This window comes from Oxyura jamaicensis, chromosome 17, assembly GCF_011077185.1.
Source record: "Oxyura jamaicensis isolate SHBP4307 breed ruddy duck chromosome 17, BPBGC_Ojam_1.0, whole genome shotgun sequence".
In the NCBI taxonomy this organism is placed as follows: domain Eukaryota; kingdom Metazoa; phylum Chordata; class Aves; order Anseriformes; family Anatidae; genus Oxyura; species Oxyura jamaicensis.
Genome location: NC_048909.1, coordinates 8,677,168 through 8,692,901, shown reverse-complemented (window position 1 = coordinate 8,692,901; position 15,734 = coordinate 8,677,168). Strand labels below are relative to the sequence as shown.

Sequence of the window (15,734 nt, the reverse complement as noted above, 5' to 3'; positions counted from 1 at the left end):
CCAAAGCCAGGACGCGGGGATCCCACGGGCAGCAAAACCCTCACCCGCCAGCCAGCCCCAGCCCTGGAGCCGCCGCACCGTGCCGCAGGCAGGACCACGTCCCTGCCCCGCTCCCCCTCTCCTCTCCTACTTCTTTTTTTCCTTTTTTTTTTCTTTTTTTTTTTTTTTTAACCCAATTCTGATTTCATTGTTGGGGATTGTGTGAGAATTTGTCAGGATTCGGAGACATTTTGAGTTAATGAGACGGCATTATCCGGGCCAAATGAAAAAGAAAATGCGTACAATAATAAATCAGGGCATCTGCTCGGCACACAAAGGGCGGCGGGGAGCAGGTGTGCATCCTAATGAGGGAGAGCAGCTGCCGGCGCCCGTGGACGGACGGACGGACCGACGATGCCCGGCTCGCCGGCGGCTCCGAGCCCGGGAGCGCCGCGGCCGTGGGGCGACGCCGGCGCTTCTGGGTGGCTGCGCGGGGGAATGCGAGGGCCGGGGGCTGCAGCAGCCTGAGAGGGGCCATTGTGCGGGGCCAGGCGAAGGCACGCCGCCGGCAAAGCGCTCGAGTGTGCAGTCATCTGTTAACCCCCCCCCCCTCCTGCGGGCCCCCGCCTGCCCGCACCACACACGCTTTTTTTCTTAAAACAATCCTCGGCCGGCCGGCGGACGGGGCGGCGGCGTCACGAGGTTCTCCGATGGGAGAGGGGGTAAGAAAAAAGAAATATATTTAAAAAAAAAATAAAAAGAAAAGAGGGAAAATAAAAGCGATGCCGGACAAAGAGCCCGGGGACAGCGCGGGAAGCGATGCTCTGCCCACGGGACCGCGGGGCCGAGGCCGGGTGCGCGGTGCCGTGGGGGAAGCCCTCCCACCCCATTAGGTTTTGGACCGTTTCCAATTCCAAACGCTGGCGGGAGGCGCTGGGAGCCTGCAGCCGGGAAGCCGGAGCAGGGCAGATCGCAGGCCGAGCTGCAGGACGGTGATTAGCAGGGAGGTTAATTAGCGATCCGAGGAACTCACCTGGGGAGGCGGGCGACCCCTGCCTGGAGGCAGGAGGGAGCTCTGGGGGCTTTTGCAGCGCTGCCTGGCTGCGCTGAGATGCACGCACACGCTTGTGTGACTTCCTTGGGGCCCCACAGGGCTCCCTCCTGACACCAGCCCCAGCTCTCACCGAGCCAAAACTTCCAGCCAGGCACGAGGAGACCAGGACGGGCGGGCTGGGGGGGTGCTGAGCACCAGATTTCCCTTCCGTGCAAGGGAAGCATTTCCAGGCACTCAGGAGCAGTGGTGCAGCCACCCTTCAGAAAACAACACAACACCGGCACCCTCGAAAGCCAGCCCTGGCCCTGTCACACCCCACGGAGGTCGCGCAGACGTCGTGCTGCTCCTGCCCCCCCGGCTGTGACAGCAGGTCTGGTACAAGGTCTGGTCCGAGGCAGGGCAGAGCACTGCTGGGGACGGATTTCACGGCCGCCAGCCCTTCCAGAAGCCTGGATCCAGGCGGTGCATGCAAAGCAAGAGATCAAACCCCAGGAGATGAAGGCAGCGAGCAGCTAGTGGCTGTTTTTCAGCTCTCCCAGGTCTGGGAAGCCCGGAGTCAGCAGCGCCGGGTCCAGCTCCCAGCCTCGCTCGGGCACGCAGCCTGGCTGCAAACCTCGTCACACCTCCACCTGCTTCAGGGGCTAAAAACCTCTCCTGACATCCTGCCCAGGGAGCAAAGCTTCGCTTTCTGCAAAAAAAAAAAAAAAACGCCTCGCTGGTGGTGCTGCCGGTGCAGGCTCAGCCCAGGGAGGGTCACCCCGTGGTTCCTCCTTTGGCATTTCCCAAGCAAGGGCTACCCGGTCCAAACCCAAAGCAGCTTCTGGAAATTAGCATAAGAGACATTAAAGCTAGGCTTTAATTAGAGATTTACGTGTTGGCAGAGGACGGGGCGGGTGCTTCGGCATCAAAACATCTCCGAAGGGCCATTGGAAACCGGCTTCAACCTGGCCGAGCTCCGTGGGTGCTCGGGAGCCTCCTGGAAGTCCCCGCTCCCACCCCTACAAACACCAGCGCTTCTCTGCCCTGAGCAGCAGCTGAGAAACGTTTCCGTTCACCCCCAGCCTGCTGGGGGTTGGAACACCCCAACCACAACCCTGGGCTTTTGGAAGGTGGCAGCGATGCACCGCGAGCTTCCCGGCAGAAGGAACGAGGTGGGGTGACGGCCTCACAACTCCTCCCATCCCAGTCCCAAGGGACCGGGGCTGTCACCTACACACCGGGCAGGACAGGGGACAGTGATCCAGTCCCCATCCCCACGGCTGGGGACGCTGAGTGTGCTCCTTGCAGGCACAAGCACGCTGATTTACACCGCCTGAGGGCCTGCAGCTCCTGCCCATCCCCAGGACTTTGTGCTTTGGGGGCGAGGCAGAGGCTGCAGGGGGAGGGGGATTCCCACCACGTTGGGCTGCTCCACGCCATCCCCCAGCACAGACTGCTGCGTGGAGGAGGCTCGGTTATACCACGCCAGGCTCCCGACCCAGCCATCTCCAGCACGATTCGCAGGCGACGCAAAGGGCGACGCGGAAAAGCCTCAGCCCGAGGGCAGGCAGCAAATCTCCTGGGACGGCCTGGGAATGGGAACAAGCGGCCCCAAACTCCCAGCCCGCTCCCAGCGCCGAGCCCAGGCCAAATCTGGATCTGCTCAGCGTGGGCACGTGCGTTTGTTGTGTCTGCTGGACATCCTCCGCGAGCCACGAACCACGGCAAAACGCTGCAGCGTTCCAGCAGGGCTCCAAAAAAAAACCGCCACGCCGCTCCCCGCGGTGCGAGCCGCACGCCGGGCTGGGGAGGGGGACAAGGGGAGGGGGGGGGGGACACCCGTCCTGCTCCCCCCCGTGCATCTCATCCCGCTGCCGCCCCTTTGTCCGCGGCGCGCGGGCTTTTCCCCAGCCCGCCAGCAACAGGTCCCGTCCCCGGCGCGCTCCCTCCGCAGCAATGCGGGCACTGCAAGCATCCCGAGGCAGATGTTCCTGCGACCTTTAACCCCCGCCTAATTCAAGGGGTTTTGCTGTTTTCCTTTCCGCGCTAAGCTGCCATCTGCCACCCCCGGCGCAGATGACGCTCGGGCGCTGCCGTAGCCCTCCCCGCCCCAGGCACGCTCGCGTCCCGCGGCTTTGTTCGAATTCGGGACGCGCCGGCCCCGCACGGTGCTTCCCTGAGCCTTGGGGGCCCGAGGACCGGGACCAGGCTGCAGGTAACCCCCCCCCCCACCCCGGGCTTAAAATGCACAAAAGAAACCAGAGCACGGCCCCCCAGATGCACGCAGGGGCTGTCCCCGTGTCCCTGTCCCCATCCCGCGGGCAGCCCCAGCAGGGAGAGGATGGAGGCTGCGGGGCCCCGCGTCCAGGCGGCCCCTTATCTGCGCTGCCATCGCGTAACCTCTTCCTCACCCTCATCTGCTGGAAGCATAAACGGCCGCGGTTGTTTTCCCCAAGGTAAAAGCACCGTGGGAAAGCCGAGGAGGGACGGCTCGGGTCTTTGCTCGAGCCCCGTTTTGGGGCGATTGGGATCACGGGGCCGGGCGAGTCCCCGCTGGGGCTGAGCAGGATGGAAATACCTCCAGGGAAGGGCCAGTGGAGCCCGGCAGCGCTTCAGTGAGCGCCCAGGGCTGGCCTTGTGTGGGAAGGGGGCCAGAAACCACCACCAGGACCTCGCGTGGTGCAGAGGGTCCCCATCCAGGGACCTGCGGAGCCGAAGGGGAAGCACGGCCGCCTGCTGCTGCACGCTTCCGTATGCAAACGGAGCAAACCCGGCAGGTACGGGCCCTACGTGCTAAGCCCATCAGCCGCCCGCGCAGAGGAGTCACTTTTCCAGTTGTGCCAGTGTTTTCTCGCCTGGCGCAGCCTGGAAGCAACTCCCCAGCTGCTCCCCGAGTTACAGCCCTCGCCCCGAGATCCGCTGCCACCACTGGGGACCCTCAGCCCCCACAGCTCCCACCCGGGCTGCTGCTCGGGGGGATACATCACCGTGCCACGGAGGGAAGGGAAGTGTTTCCACCTTTCTCCTGGTTTTATTTTCATGCTACCGGCTAAAGGAGAAAATCCTCCTGCTGGCAGCAAGCAGCTCCCAGCCACACTGCAGCGCCTGAGCTGTTGGGGCTGCCTTTCCTTGAGCTCCTCTGGCACGGAGCATGACCAGGGGCCGTGTGGGCGTAGGGCCGGCCACGGGACGGCTCCCCAGCAGCCTCATCCTCAGGAACACCCCGCCGAGCTCCCCGCAGGACGAGGGGAAGGAAAACCTCTCCCAAAGGCAAAGCAGAGCTCCACATCCCGCATCAGCTCCCACCTCACCCTCAGCTGCCGCCCCAGCACTGCTGCACGGCTCGGGGACCTGCGGCACCACGCAGCTGGCAGAGGATGGGCGCAGGGAGATTGGGGACATCACAGCTGCAGCGCGGAGGAGGCAAGGACGCTCCCTTTGCCCATGCAACCCCTCGGTGTCCACCCTCCGCTTCCACGCGGGCACGGCCGGGCTCGCGGCGCCGCTCCTGCAGCTCGCCCTGCGGTTCCTGGCACACGCACCCGGGAGGAAAGCAAAGGCTGCGCCGTGCTCCCAGGAGAGCCGGGGCAGAGCTGCCCGGCTCCTCCTCGCCCGGCTGGGACACGGCGTGCCGCGGCACCCAAAAGCAGCGCTGGGCTGAAGCGGCGGTTTCTTTACAAAGTCCCATCCAGGTCTGGCTTTATTAAACACGCCGGGACACCGGCCTGGGAAAAAAAACACAGAGTTTCACACAGGGAGGGTGGTTGGCAAAGCAGCGGGTTACTTCGAGTGACATCAGGTTAATAAAGCAAGAGCCGATCTACGGTCTCGTTTAATTAAAAAAAAAAGCATGCTGCAATCCAAAGTCTTTGATGTGTTTTGTTTTTTTTTGTTGTTCCAGTTCATTTTTGACCTAGCCCAAGCCATCTAATTGGGATTTTAAGACCCAGACTTTCATCTGGAGAGAAACTCAAGGAATTCCCAAAGCTGGATGCGCTCACGGACAGGAGCGGGGAGGGACGCGCTAGGGCCGCTGTTCCTCCTACCAGCACGGAGCAGTGAGAGGAAAAAAAATATATATGGCTTTGTTTCTTCAGCAGACATTAGTCAGGACAGTTTGGGAATCCAAGTTCCCATTGTAATGAAAAACAATCTAATCCCATTGCTAAGCACAGTGGCCGGGCTATTCACCCCGAGGTGAGCAGCTACCTGGGAAGGAGCCGCTTTTCAATGGGGCTTCATTCACAATGCACATGAAAGACGGCTGAGGAAGAGACCAAGACAAAACTCGCTTCATTCCCACCCTCAACAATGGGTACTACGAGCTTTTTGTTTTTTCCCCAGCTGATGCTTTTTATATCCTCTGCCGGTGTAACTCCGCACAACCCTATTGTTTGTGGGGCTCCACCACAGCAACCTGCTCGTCTCGGTCCGTGCTGGCGGCAACGTGCAGCTCCAGGACATCGCGAGGCTCCTTCAGCAGGGTGAGCTGGGAGGAAACGCAACGCAGCCTGCACCGGTGGCACCCCGGGGGAAACACAGCCCGAGCACACACCGCAACCGCGCCCAGCTTGGGTTTGATTGTAAAAGCCCCGGGGCAACCCTGAGCACGAGGCTGCCCTGCGTCCCCCGTCCCTTGGGGAGATGGAAGCCCTGGCACTCGTGGCAGTGCCGGTGTCACCACCGTGCTCAGCGATGACGAACGAACTCTCTTCCTTTCTTTTTTCCCCTCCCCAGCCAAGTTTTGGCTAAGCGCTGAGCTGCCCGATCTCCCCGTATATGGAGAACTCCCCCAGGAACACACGCGAGCCCTCCGTCCCGCTCCTCTAACCCTGGAAACAAAACCTGCGATTAGGATCTGAACAGCTACCGAGAGTTTAAACAACCTATATTTAGCTCTGATATTTAGAAATAGGAGGAGAGGAGGGGGTTTGACGGAGCCCAGCAGTGCCCCTACAGCGCAAAGCCCCGCTGAAAGCCAAAGCCGTGGTGCTGGAGCTGTTTTGGTGAGGTGGAGCAGACGGACAGACAGGAGGCAAAGAGGAGGACGGCCGGACAGTGACGGGTCCAGCCCCCCCCAAACTCACACCGCTTTCTCTCCGCAAGCAAAGCCCCCTGAAATAGTTATTAAGAACAACCCCCCTGCCCCTCGAAGCAACGCCGCAGAGGCTCGGAGCCCGCCCGAGCAGACGGGCATTCCCTGAGCCCGGCATCGCTGCCGCTGCCGAGTTTAACCAAGGAAACAGCAAGGAGGGAGGGGAAGGCGCTGCCTCCGACACCTTTTGCCGGCAGAAATCCCTGTGTCAACATGAAGCCCCATTGAGCCCGGGGGACAATAGGGGCGGCGCTGCCCTCCGGCCGGCGCCCGCATTCCTGCCCGGCGTCCCCTAGAAACCCCCTTTCATGAGGAGCAGCAGGCCCTGTGAAAGGGCCGTCTGTCGCCCTGCCTTTTGACTCCAAGGCCTGTGTCTAACATTTTAATAGGGGCTGGGGGCTGGGGGAAGGCCCCCCTGCTCGTCCCCCCACGGGGTCACTCTCCCAGCCCGCCCCGGTGCGCGGGGCTCTCCGTGCCGAGCGGCGCGAACCGGCAGCGCTGGGCATGCCTCTGTCGGCGGCCAACGTTCCTCCACTGGCCCAGGAGCGGCCGTTCAGTGCTTTAGCTGCCCACAAATGTCTTCAGGAGGGGCTTTTTGGGGGTTCTTCCGTGAAGGAGGCACCAGCCAGGCAGGACTCTCGGCAGCGGGGACTCACACAGCCGGTAATTCCCACCTTGACATCAATCACCTCCAGGAACACCCAACTCGTGCACAGCAATGCCAGCGGGGAGTATGAACTCCAGGAGGTCCCCATCGCCCTGCCGGCATCTCCTGGCACGGGACAGAGCCCCCGTGCTGTCCTGTTTCTCCCTCGGGAACAGCCGTAGGTGGACACGGAGCACCACGGCGCGCCAGGTGCCGTGGAGCTGGCAAGGCTCAGCCCTGCAGGCCCAGCCCGGGCCCGATCCTGCACAGCCCTGGTGGCCCAAGCAAAGCTTGGCGCCGCTGCCCGTGGCCACGCTGACTTTTCCTCAAGCCCAAAGCCGGAGGCTCTGCAGCCCCGGGCACCTCCCAGCTCCCAGCCCACCGCCACCTGGCCGCTCGCCTGCAGCGAGCCCCGTCTATTAAGCAAGGGCGACGTTATAGCGTCATTAAAACTTAATAAATCCATTTCCCATATAAATACCATTAAATTCAGATTTTGGGGAAGGGAATTAGGGTGAAAACTTGTTAAAAGAAAATGACTTAGGCGCAAATAAATTTCTGCAACTTGACTGAGCGTGAAAGTTTCCCATTAAAATGCAACTCCGCTCCCTTCGCTCGAAGTGTGCAGAAGCCTAATAACCAGGGCCTAAACATTAACTGTTTAACCGACTTTTTCCAATATTAACTCCAGGCTGCCGTGGGGGAAGGGGAGGACGTGATGGGTGAGAGCTGGAAGGAGGTGTTGCTGCTGTGCGACCCAGCCCTGAGCACACGCAGCCCGCGCCTCGCCGCCGCGATGCTCCCAGCAGCGGTGCCCAGACACACGAGTGTGCCGGGGGGGCTGCGAGCGCAGCACGAACCCGTGCAGGATGCTGCTTGGTCACAGGAGCCCCCCTGAGCCCCATGGTCTTGGTCATGATCCTGCACCGCTCCTGTTGAGCGCCTCGGGTGCCCAATTCGCCTCTGCTAGCCGCGTTCCTGTGCTGGGATGCATCGTGCAGAGACGGGTCTCGATGCTCAGATAGGCAAGAGCAGACGGGGGAAACTGAGGCACGCGGCAGCACTCACTCGACAGAAAACCCTGCGGGGTGAGCCCACCTGCTGGAGCTGTCCGTGGAGACCCTGCCGTGGGTCCAGCTGCTGCCGTGCACCGAGGAGAGCAGAACCCAGGCGAGGTGTGCACATATAAATGGGCACCAGTGCAGCTCAGGAGCCCCGCCAGCTGGAGCAGCACCCAGCAGCTCCACCCGCGAGCCTCGCAGGTGTCCAAGCGAAGAGCCAGGTGTCACCAGGCGGGCATCTCTCGCTGTCCCCTGGGAGCTGCCTTCATCTGGAGTTTCTGAGACCTGCTGGGGTGCTGCAGAGTTCCCAACGTCACACGCTACAGATGCGCACCCAGCCTCTGCTCCTGGGAGCCTCAACGCAAGAGCAGCATTTCGGCCGCTTATTCCACACGTTGCTTACCAGCATTTTTGGCCAACGCAACCAGCAGCCGTCCTGCCCCAGACCAAAGATGAACTCAGCCCTGGCATGGTGAGGGCCCAACACAGTGCCCACGGCTGGGGGTCCTTGGGATGGGGGTAACCCGCTGTTGCCAATCCCCACGGAGGTCTGACCCTGGTTCCAAAACAACAGGAGGCCAGCCCCACTGCGCTGCTCCATCCTGGGGGCAGCAGGAGCTGGGCAGTCCCTGGGGCTGGCCAGACACAGAGCCACGCTCCTGCCCTTACGCACCCCAAACTGCACGGAGGCACCTGCGGCACCAAGAGGAGCAGCCAGACCCCACCAAAGGCAGAGAGGTGGCTGGTTGGCCCCTGCTGGAGGCAGGAGACGCAACCAAGACCCCTCTGCAGGTCTCCTGGGACTTCTAAGGCCCATCCCAGAGACGCTTCCACTCCGTACCCACATGGTCTGAAACCATGGTCTTTGGGGACATGTTAACCGCGGAGAACTCTCCATCCAGATCCAGAGCTTACCAGCTGGTGGTAACTGCACCCCGAGGCTACTCCCTCGTTAAAAACACCGATGCTCTATAAATTTCACATTCCCCTCATGTACACACGCGGTTACCACTCAGGACACCAACAAACATGAGAAAAACGAGGGTCACCACACCTCCGGGCCTGGAAAGAGCAAGTTAATTTCCAAACAATGTTATTTTAAAACTTGCTAACTGCCTACTGATTATGTTATCCAAGCCCTTAATGGGTGAATAGCTTGGTCTTGCAATCACTTAGACGTGTCCCCTGCACGCTACATACAATAAACCATAACAGCCCCGGAGGTGAGGCCAGGGAGTGTGGCACCAGCTGGAACAAATGGGCATTTGTGACCACAGGAGACCACGTCGGTGTGAAGACCTCATCCGCTCTGGATCCTGGGGAGCCCCCGAGCATCTTCTTCTCAGGCACCGCTGGGGGCCCTACCAAGACATCTCCTCTGGTGCTGCCGACCCCTGCCCAAATGCAGGGCAACCCCTCCGGCCCAGAGAAATCCGTCACGGGTATCCAAGCCATGAGAAAAAATAAGCAAAACGGTCCAAATGGTAAAGTCCCAAGGCGAGTTATCAGCGGGCAGCGAGACCACCTGAGTCAACTGATAACCACGGCGGCGGGGAGGGACGCAAACAGATTCTTCTCGAAAAGAGCCACACAATGTCCCTGCTGTCCCGGTGACCTCACCAGCTGAGCTGCTCGGCTCAGTTTCTCTTCCACTGGAATTTGCAACAGGTGATGCTTTTGTGTTTTTAATCTCCCCTCTTACCCATTTCCACCTTGTTCTTTTCCGAGAATGAGATCAGACTTGAAACAGCCATCGAGAGTTCTCAACATGGCTGAATCACCGCTCGGCTACTTCTTTAAGAGCTTCCTCTGCTCGATTGTTCAACACTCCACCCTCTTCCTCTCCAGCGCGGAGACTGCATTTTTTCTTTGTTATTATTTCATGGAAATAACGTTGGGTTAAAGCACATGAGAAAAAAAATCAAACCAGAAGGAAACTTCCGCCCTTTACAACGAGATAACAATGACTGAGCAGTTGAATAACTTGAAGGGCACGGAGAGCTGCAGGACTCAGATCACTCCTCTGCCTTCCTGGTTGTCTCCAGAAAGAGTTTTGAGCTAAAATAATCACCTCTGGCTGCTGTGGTCCCTCTCTGAATGCTTCTTCCTGGCACAACCAGCCCTGGTCCACCGTCCCTGGAAGCTGGGGGTGCAGTGGGCACGGCTCAGGACCCATCTCCCCGACTGCACCACAGCACTACGCCGATTCATAAACAGAGGAAGTACTTTAGCAAACTGACTTTTCCCCCTTTTCAGTGCAAACCTAGCGATTAATTTAACTTATTCTTTTCCGTTGCAGACTGTTTGGCTTCTCTGCACAAGAGTATGACAACCCAGACACAGCTCCTCCGACTTTAACAGGGAAACGCTGGTGGAGCAGGGTTTGAAATTCAGCCCCCTTTCATGCCATCTGCTTTTAACTAGTGGAGCAAGGGAGGTCCTGGGAATAAAAGTCACATGGCACAGCCCTCTAAAACGAGCCCTGCTCATTTGCAGGGATGCCAGTCAAAAACACAGTTATCCAGCGGTCTAATTAGGAGCTACCACTAGAAGTCGGAACGATTTTTTTGGAAAACCTTCTCATTTCGTCTGGGAAAACGTCTCAGTCACAGGCGAGCGCCTTTTTGGAAAGCCACAGCTCACCAGCACCGCGAAACCACACTTCAAACACCGCAGCCGCCAGCCGCCGCCCCCGGTCCCGGCCATCCCTAAGGCAGACCTTGAAGAGCTACAGGTCTGTGCCAGTGCCACGCGTGGGACACCAAGCTTTGCCACGGCTCTTACAGCCCTGGCAGAGCCCGCTGCCCCTGCCAAGGTGGAAAGCAACTCCAAAGGCGGCTTAATTAGACCGCTGCTGCCGCAAGCCCTCCAGCCGATCAAATGCTCAGCGCTCCGCGTTCAATTAAAGCTCTGTGTGCCCCGACTGCCTGGCAAAGGGACAAGCAAGATAAGGCACCTGGAGCTTTACAAACCAGCACTGTAAAATAATAAAGGCTGAGAAAGCTCCTCGTTTCACACCGGTGACTTCCTTTCCGCCGCAGAACTGATAACTGGGGTTTGGAGTTTATCAGAGTCGTCTTCAAGTAACCCAGCTAGCTCTCCGCTGCGACAAGCGCCGGGACGCTCGTCCACTCGAGGAGCGTCTCCCTTGCACGCTATTTATTTCACTCCACTTTCTAATTGGATTTGTGGGGACAGCACAATGGGGCTTTATGGCCAAAACTTTGTTAAGTGCCAGGCTGAGCGGAGATGTGGCCTGCAGCCAAAATGGTGCATTTCACGCAGGCGCCAAAGGGCAGTGCCAGCTTTTCTGCGTCTGGTATCTGTGCTCTTGGCTCTGCTTTGTTTAAGAAGCTTGGAAGCAGAACTCCTCGTAAAGAGAGATTCAAACAAGTGAAAAGCGGGATTTTGCCAGCTGCTATCGGACACCTCGGAAAGTTGCATCTCGTCCAGTCTGCCAGCACCTCTAAAACTGCCTCCGTCGCCCACGAGATGCCACGGCACGGCACAAGCGCTGCACCACACCGAGAGCGCACCTCAGCTTCCTGCAGGGATAACTCGCACGTACTTGCGAAGCCATCCTGGTGTCTGCAGCCAAGGGAGAGGAGGTTGTTCACAGATAGCAATGAAGTTCTGTAGTTCTGCAAACCTAACTTTTTCTCTTAAAAAGAAAGGAAAAAAAAAAAAACACACCGGCAACCCAAGCCTACTTTGGAGGCTTCTCCTCCACACAGAGCTTGCACACATCAGATCTAATTAGATTCCATCACCATCTGCACATGAAATGTAAATCAGGAGTTGCAGAGACTTAAGAAAAAAAGGAAAGAATGACCACAAGGAAAAGGAGGGGTGTAAGGTTGGGGAGGGGGTGGAGGGTTGGGCATTCTGGGAAGCCATACATGATTAGTCACACAGCATTAATCTGCCTCCCCTAACAATAGCTGCCGAATTTCGACCGAATCCCAGCTGTCGCTCTTTGAATGAAAGAAAACAAGATTTAGAGCGTCAAGCGTTGGTAAGGGCTTCTGTGCAAAAAAAAGTGGCGTGCATTCATTAGTGGCTCACAAAAGGACCCAGCCTTTGTCCATTAAATTGCTCATGTGCCTGATTGATTTGCTGATTTATTTTCACCAAAGGGTTGGGGGGCTCAGCTTGGAGAAGGGGGCGGGAGGTGCCCGGCTACTGGGCAGAGTAACGGCACCCAGGCAGATTTGCAAAAAAGCAACACACATTGTCAAGGAACACTGCCATTCAACAGGTCGGGATTGGAAATGCCTTCGGGTTCCTCCACCGAGAGCTTCCTATTGGGAAATTTGGGGTGGGTGGGAACGTCTCCCTGCCTGCTCTCAGCTCAGGCCGTGTTTAACAGGCAGAGGGGAAATCTGGCCGGAAAACAGAGCCTTGCCCATTCAGATTTCTTTTATGGAATAGATTTAAAAAGGGAGCTGCAGCCTTATTCATTTCTCTTGCTTATTGTTCCCTGGGAGCCTGGAGTGAATCGGCCATCGCTGCGGTGGGTCGGTTGGTCCTTCAAAGAGTCCCAACGCTTCTCACATCCGTTTCCCCACAATCAGCTTGGAGAAGGATCCTGCCCGCGTGCCAGGACCCGTGGGTAGTGCCGGGCTGGACCGTGCCGTGGCACCGGCACCGTGGGGCCGCAGGAGAGCGCAGCCCCGCTCCGCCACCTGCCCCGTGGACACACGGATGTCCGTGGGGCAGCTCAAGCCACGCCACGCAACTTCTCTTGAACATTTATTGGAGAGGTACTGGAAACCACAACTGCCAGGGTGCCAGGGACTGAAGGGCAATGTTTTGGGGACCATGGGGAATAGCTGGAAGGCAGACAGCCTCCCTCCCCTCCTGACAGGCCCGCGAGCGCCGCGGGCTGGCCCTACCTCCTGCTCCATCAGCAGGGCAGTCTGCATAGGTTAACACCAGCAAAACATGGCCCTTTGCCCATGTTTTTCCACCCAGCTAGGAACAAAGACCGATCCTGCCAAACTCGCGGCGACTCCTACACAAGCAGGTTATTCTTGCCACTCAAGGAAAAGAAAACGCATGCTGCCCTATTAAATCCAGAGCCTTCAAAGCAAAGTCAACGCGCATGGCAATGCTTCGGTCGAGGGAGATGAAAATCCTCTGGCTCCTCCATACTTACTGGCACACCTCCGTCCCATTGAGGAAAGTTTCGCACTTGCCCCCGTTGAGGCAGGATTCGGCCAGCTGCGTGCATCGCAAACCTGCGAACAGAAGCAGAGCGTTAGCCACAGTGCAGGGCCCGGGGGCTGCAGGCCCCGGCACCCCCCGACACGGGGACGGGCTCACAGGGCTCGTGTCCTCCACACCGGGGGTGATGGGGGGCCTGCGCGGTCCTGGTACGAGAAAGACAGCCTAAAAATATCCTCGGGGTGTGCTGGCGCTGCCCTCGCCTTCATCAGGGCTGGGAGGGAAGCAGCGGGCCGGGCCCTGAGTGACAAACGCCATTTGGGAAAAACCATCCTGCCCGAGGGCCCGCGAGTTACCAGCAGCTCAGTCCCGAAATGAGTGGCTCCTCGCAACTCGCTCTGAGTAAAGGTTTCATTGTCTGGCCCTCGGAGCCGAGTTCTGCGCAGTTACCACAGCAACTCGCTGAAAAAGTACCAGAATCGCTTCCGATTTCCACCCCGGGCTCGCTCTTCCCCTTCTCTGTCCCCACCAGCTCCTCACGGTAACGGGCTCCGCCACGCTCGTGTGCAGCCCTCATAGTTTTGCACCGAGCGAACGCAGCCTCGCGCCGCCACAGCCCGAACCCAACTTCTCCCCGAGGGGCCCCGAGCCCGAGCTGCTGCCAGCCCGGGGCCACCCCACACCCTGGGGGCTCCCTCCCCAGCCCCCCCCCGGGCCCTGCTTTAGGGACACAGCAGGGAGCTGGGGGTGCACCCCGCTCCGGGATGGGGTCTCCTGAGGGACCCCCGTCAGGGTGTCCCCACTGATTGCGTTCCCCAAAGGCTCCTGCCCACCCCCCCAGCTCCGGTGGGGGTTTTGTGCTGCTCCCCGGGGGCTCTGCATGGCCCTTCCCCCGCCCCCCCCCGGCCGGGTCGGGATGGGACAGGACGGGCTGTGCCCCCCCTCGCCCCCGGCCCGCTGCCACCCCTCGGGGCCAGCCGCCCCCGACGGTCGCTCTGCACTTTTTGCGGCCACCAAACACCCGCGGGGTGGGGGGGGGGGAGGGGGCCGAGGGGCACCCGGCTGACTTTCAAGAAACAGGAAACCGAAAGAAAAAAAAATTTGCAAAACGGTCAAAAACTCTCGCGGAACAACAAGCAGGAGCGCGGCTGCTACGCGCACCTCTACGGAGCCGAGCCCCGTCCCGAGCTCCAGGCCCCCCCGCCCCCCGGCAGCCCGCAGCACCGAGCTCCGGCTCCCCCCGACGGCCCCGAGCCCTGCTGCCCCCCGACACCGAGCTCCGGCTCCCCCCGACGGCCCGGAGCTCCGGCTCCCCCCGGCCCCGAGCTCCTTCCCCCCCCCCTCCCGCGCCGCCGAGCTCCGGCTCCCCCCGACGGCCCCGCTCCTCGCGGTGCCCCGGCTCCGAGCTCCGGCTCCCCCCGACGGCCCCCGAGCGCCGCTCCCTTCCCGGGACACCGAGCCCCGGTCCCCCCCCCCGCACGGTTCCGTCCACCCCCGGGGACCCGGCCCCGCTTCCCTCGACGTCCCCGAGCCTCGGTGCCTCCCTCGGAGCCCAGCCCGCTGCCCGCACCCCCGGGGCCGCCCCCGCCGGGCTCCCCGGGGCTCTCGGGGCCAACTTCCTGCCCGCGGCCCTCACCTCGCGTCGGGGCGGGCAGCAGGGCCAGCAGGAGCCCGGTGGCCAGGAGCCGCTTCATCCCTCTCTGCTCCCACCGCTCACAGCCGCATAGATCCGAAGGGGGGGGTGGGGAGGAGGGCAGCTGGGGGGGGGCGCTCCGCCGGCCGAGCCGGGCCGGGCCGGGCCGAACCGAGGCGAACCGAGCCGAGCCGGTGCTCCGGGAGCCGCAGACACAGCGCGCCCCAGCGCCCAGCGAAGCCTCTCCGAGCGCCGGCGCCTCCCGCGGCTGCTCAGCCCCGGCGGGCCGGGCCGGGCCGGGCGGAGGGCGGAGGGGGGGGGCGGGACGGTGCGGGGCGGGACGGCGCGGCTCGGGCACGGCACGGCTCGGGACGGCAGGGGACGGCACGGGACGGCCCCTCCCTGCCCGGCCCTCGGGGGCACGGCGCTGGGAGCACCCTGAACGGAGAGGGGAGGGGGTCCCGGAGTGGGGTGGGGGTCTGGGGGAGCTTCGGGCACCCCTGTGCAGCCCCTTACCCCGTGCAACCCCCCCCCCCCCCCCCATGCAGCCTCCCCGTGCAGCCCTCTCCATGCAGCTCCCCTCAGTCCTCATGTAGCCCCCTCCCAGCACTTCTGCAGCCCCCCCGCACAGGCCCTTAAACAACCTCCGGACACCCCTGTGCAGCCCCCCCTCATCCCAATGCAGCCCCTCACCCCCATGAAGCCCTTCACCTCCATGCAGCTCTCGTCATGCAGCCCCCCTCAGTCCCCAGGCAGCCCCTTCCCAGCACTAGTGCAGCCCCCTCACAGACCCTTAACAACCTCCAGACACCCCTGCTCACCCCCAGTTGCAGCCCCCCAGCCCCCAGAGCTCTCAGCCCCCCCTCAGAGCCCACACGAGGACCCAGGCCCCCAGCCCGAGCCGCAGGGCAGTGCCCACCCGGCTGCACAGGGCTTGGGCTGAGCCTCCCCCGGGGGTCGCAGGCCCAGGAGAGCAGGGTGAGGGTGGGATTCCTGCTCCGACCCTGTGCAGGTGGGTGCAGGTCCACCGGGACGTTTCCCACCCGCGCCCCCCCCCGACCCGCACGCAGCTACCCATGGAGCGGGGCAGGATGTTGGGCCGTGAACTAAGGCACTCGCAG

The 15,734-nt window shown here is 61.1% G+C and overlaps 1 protein-coding gene across 1 annotated transcript in view; it reads right to left on the bottom strand.

The window, feature by feature from the left end:
• NOTCH1 (notch receptor 1) overlaps positions 1-14,900 on the bottom strand; it is a 39,796-nt gene extending 24,896 nt beyond the window's left edge. The window contains 2 exon segments of the mRNA XM_035341672.1: positions 12,973-13,054; positions 14,617-14,900. Coding sequence (XP_035197563.1) covers positions 12,973-13,054; positions 14,617-14,674 — 140 coding nt within the window. The 5' untranslated portion in view covers positions 14,675-14,900.
• Between the last annotated feature and the right edge of the window lie 834 nt (positions 14,901-15,734).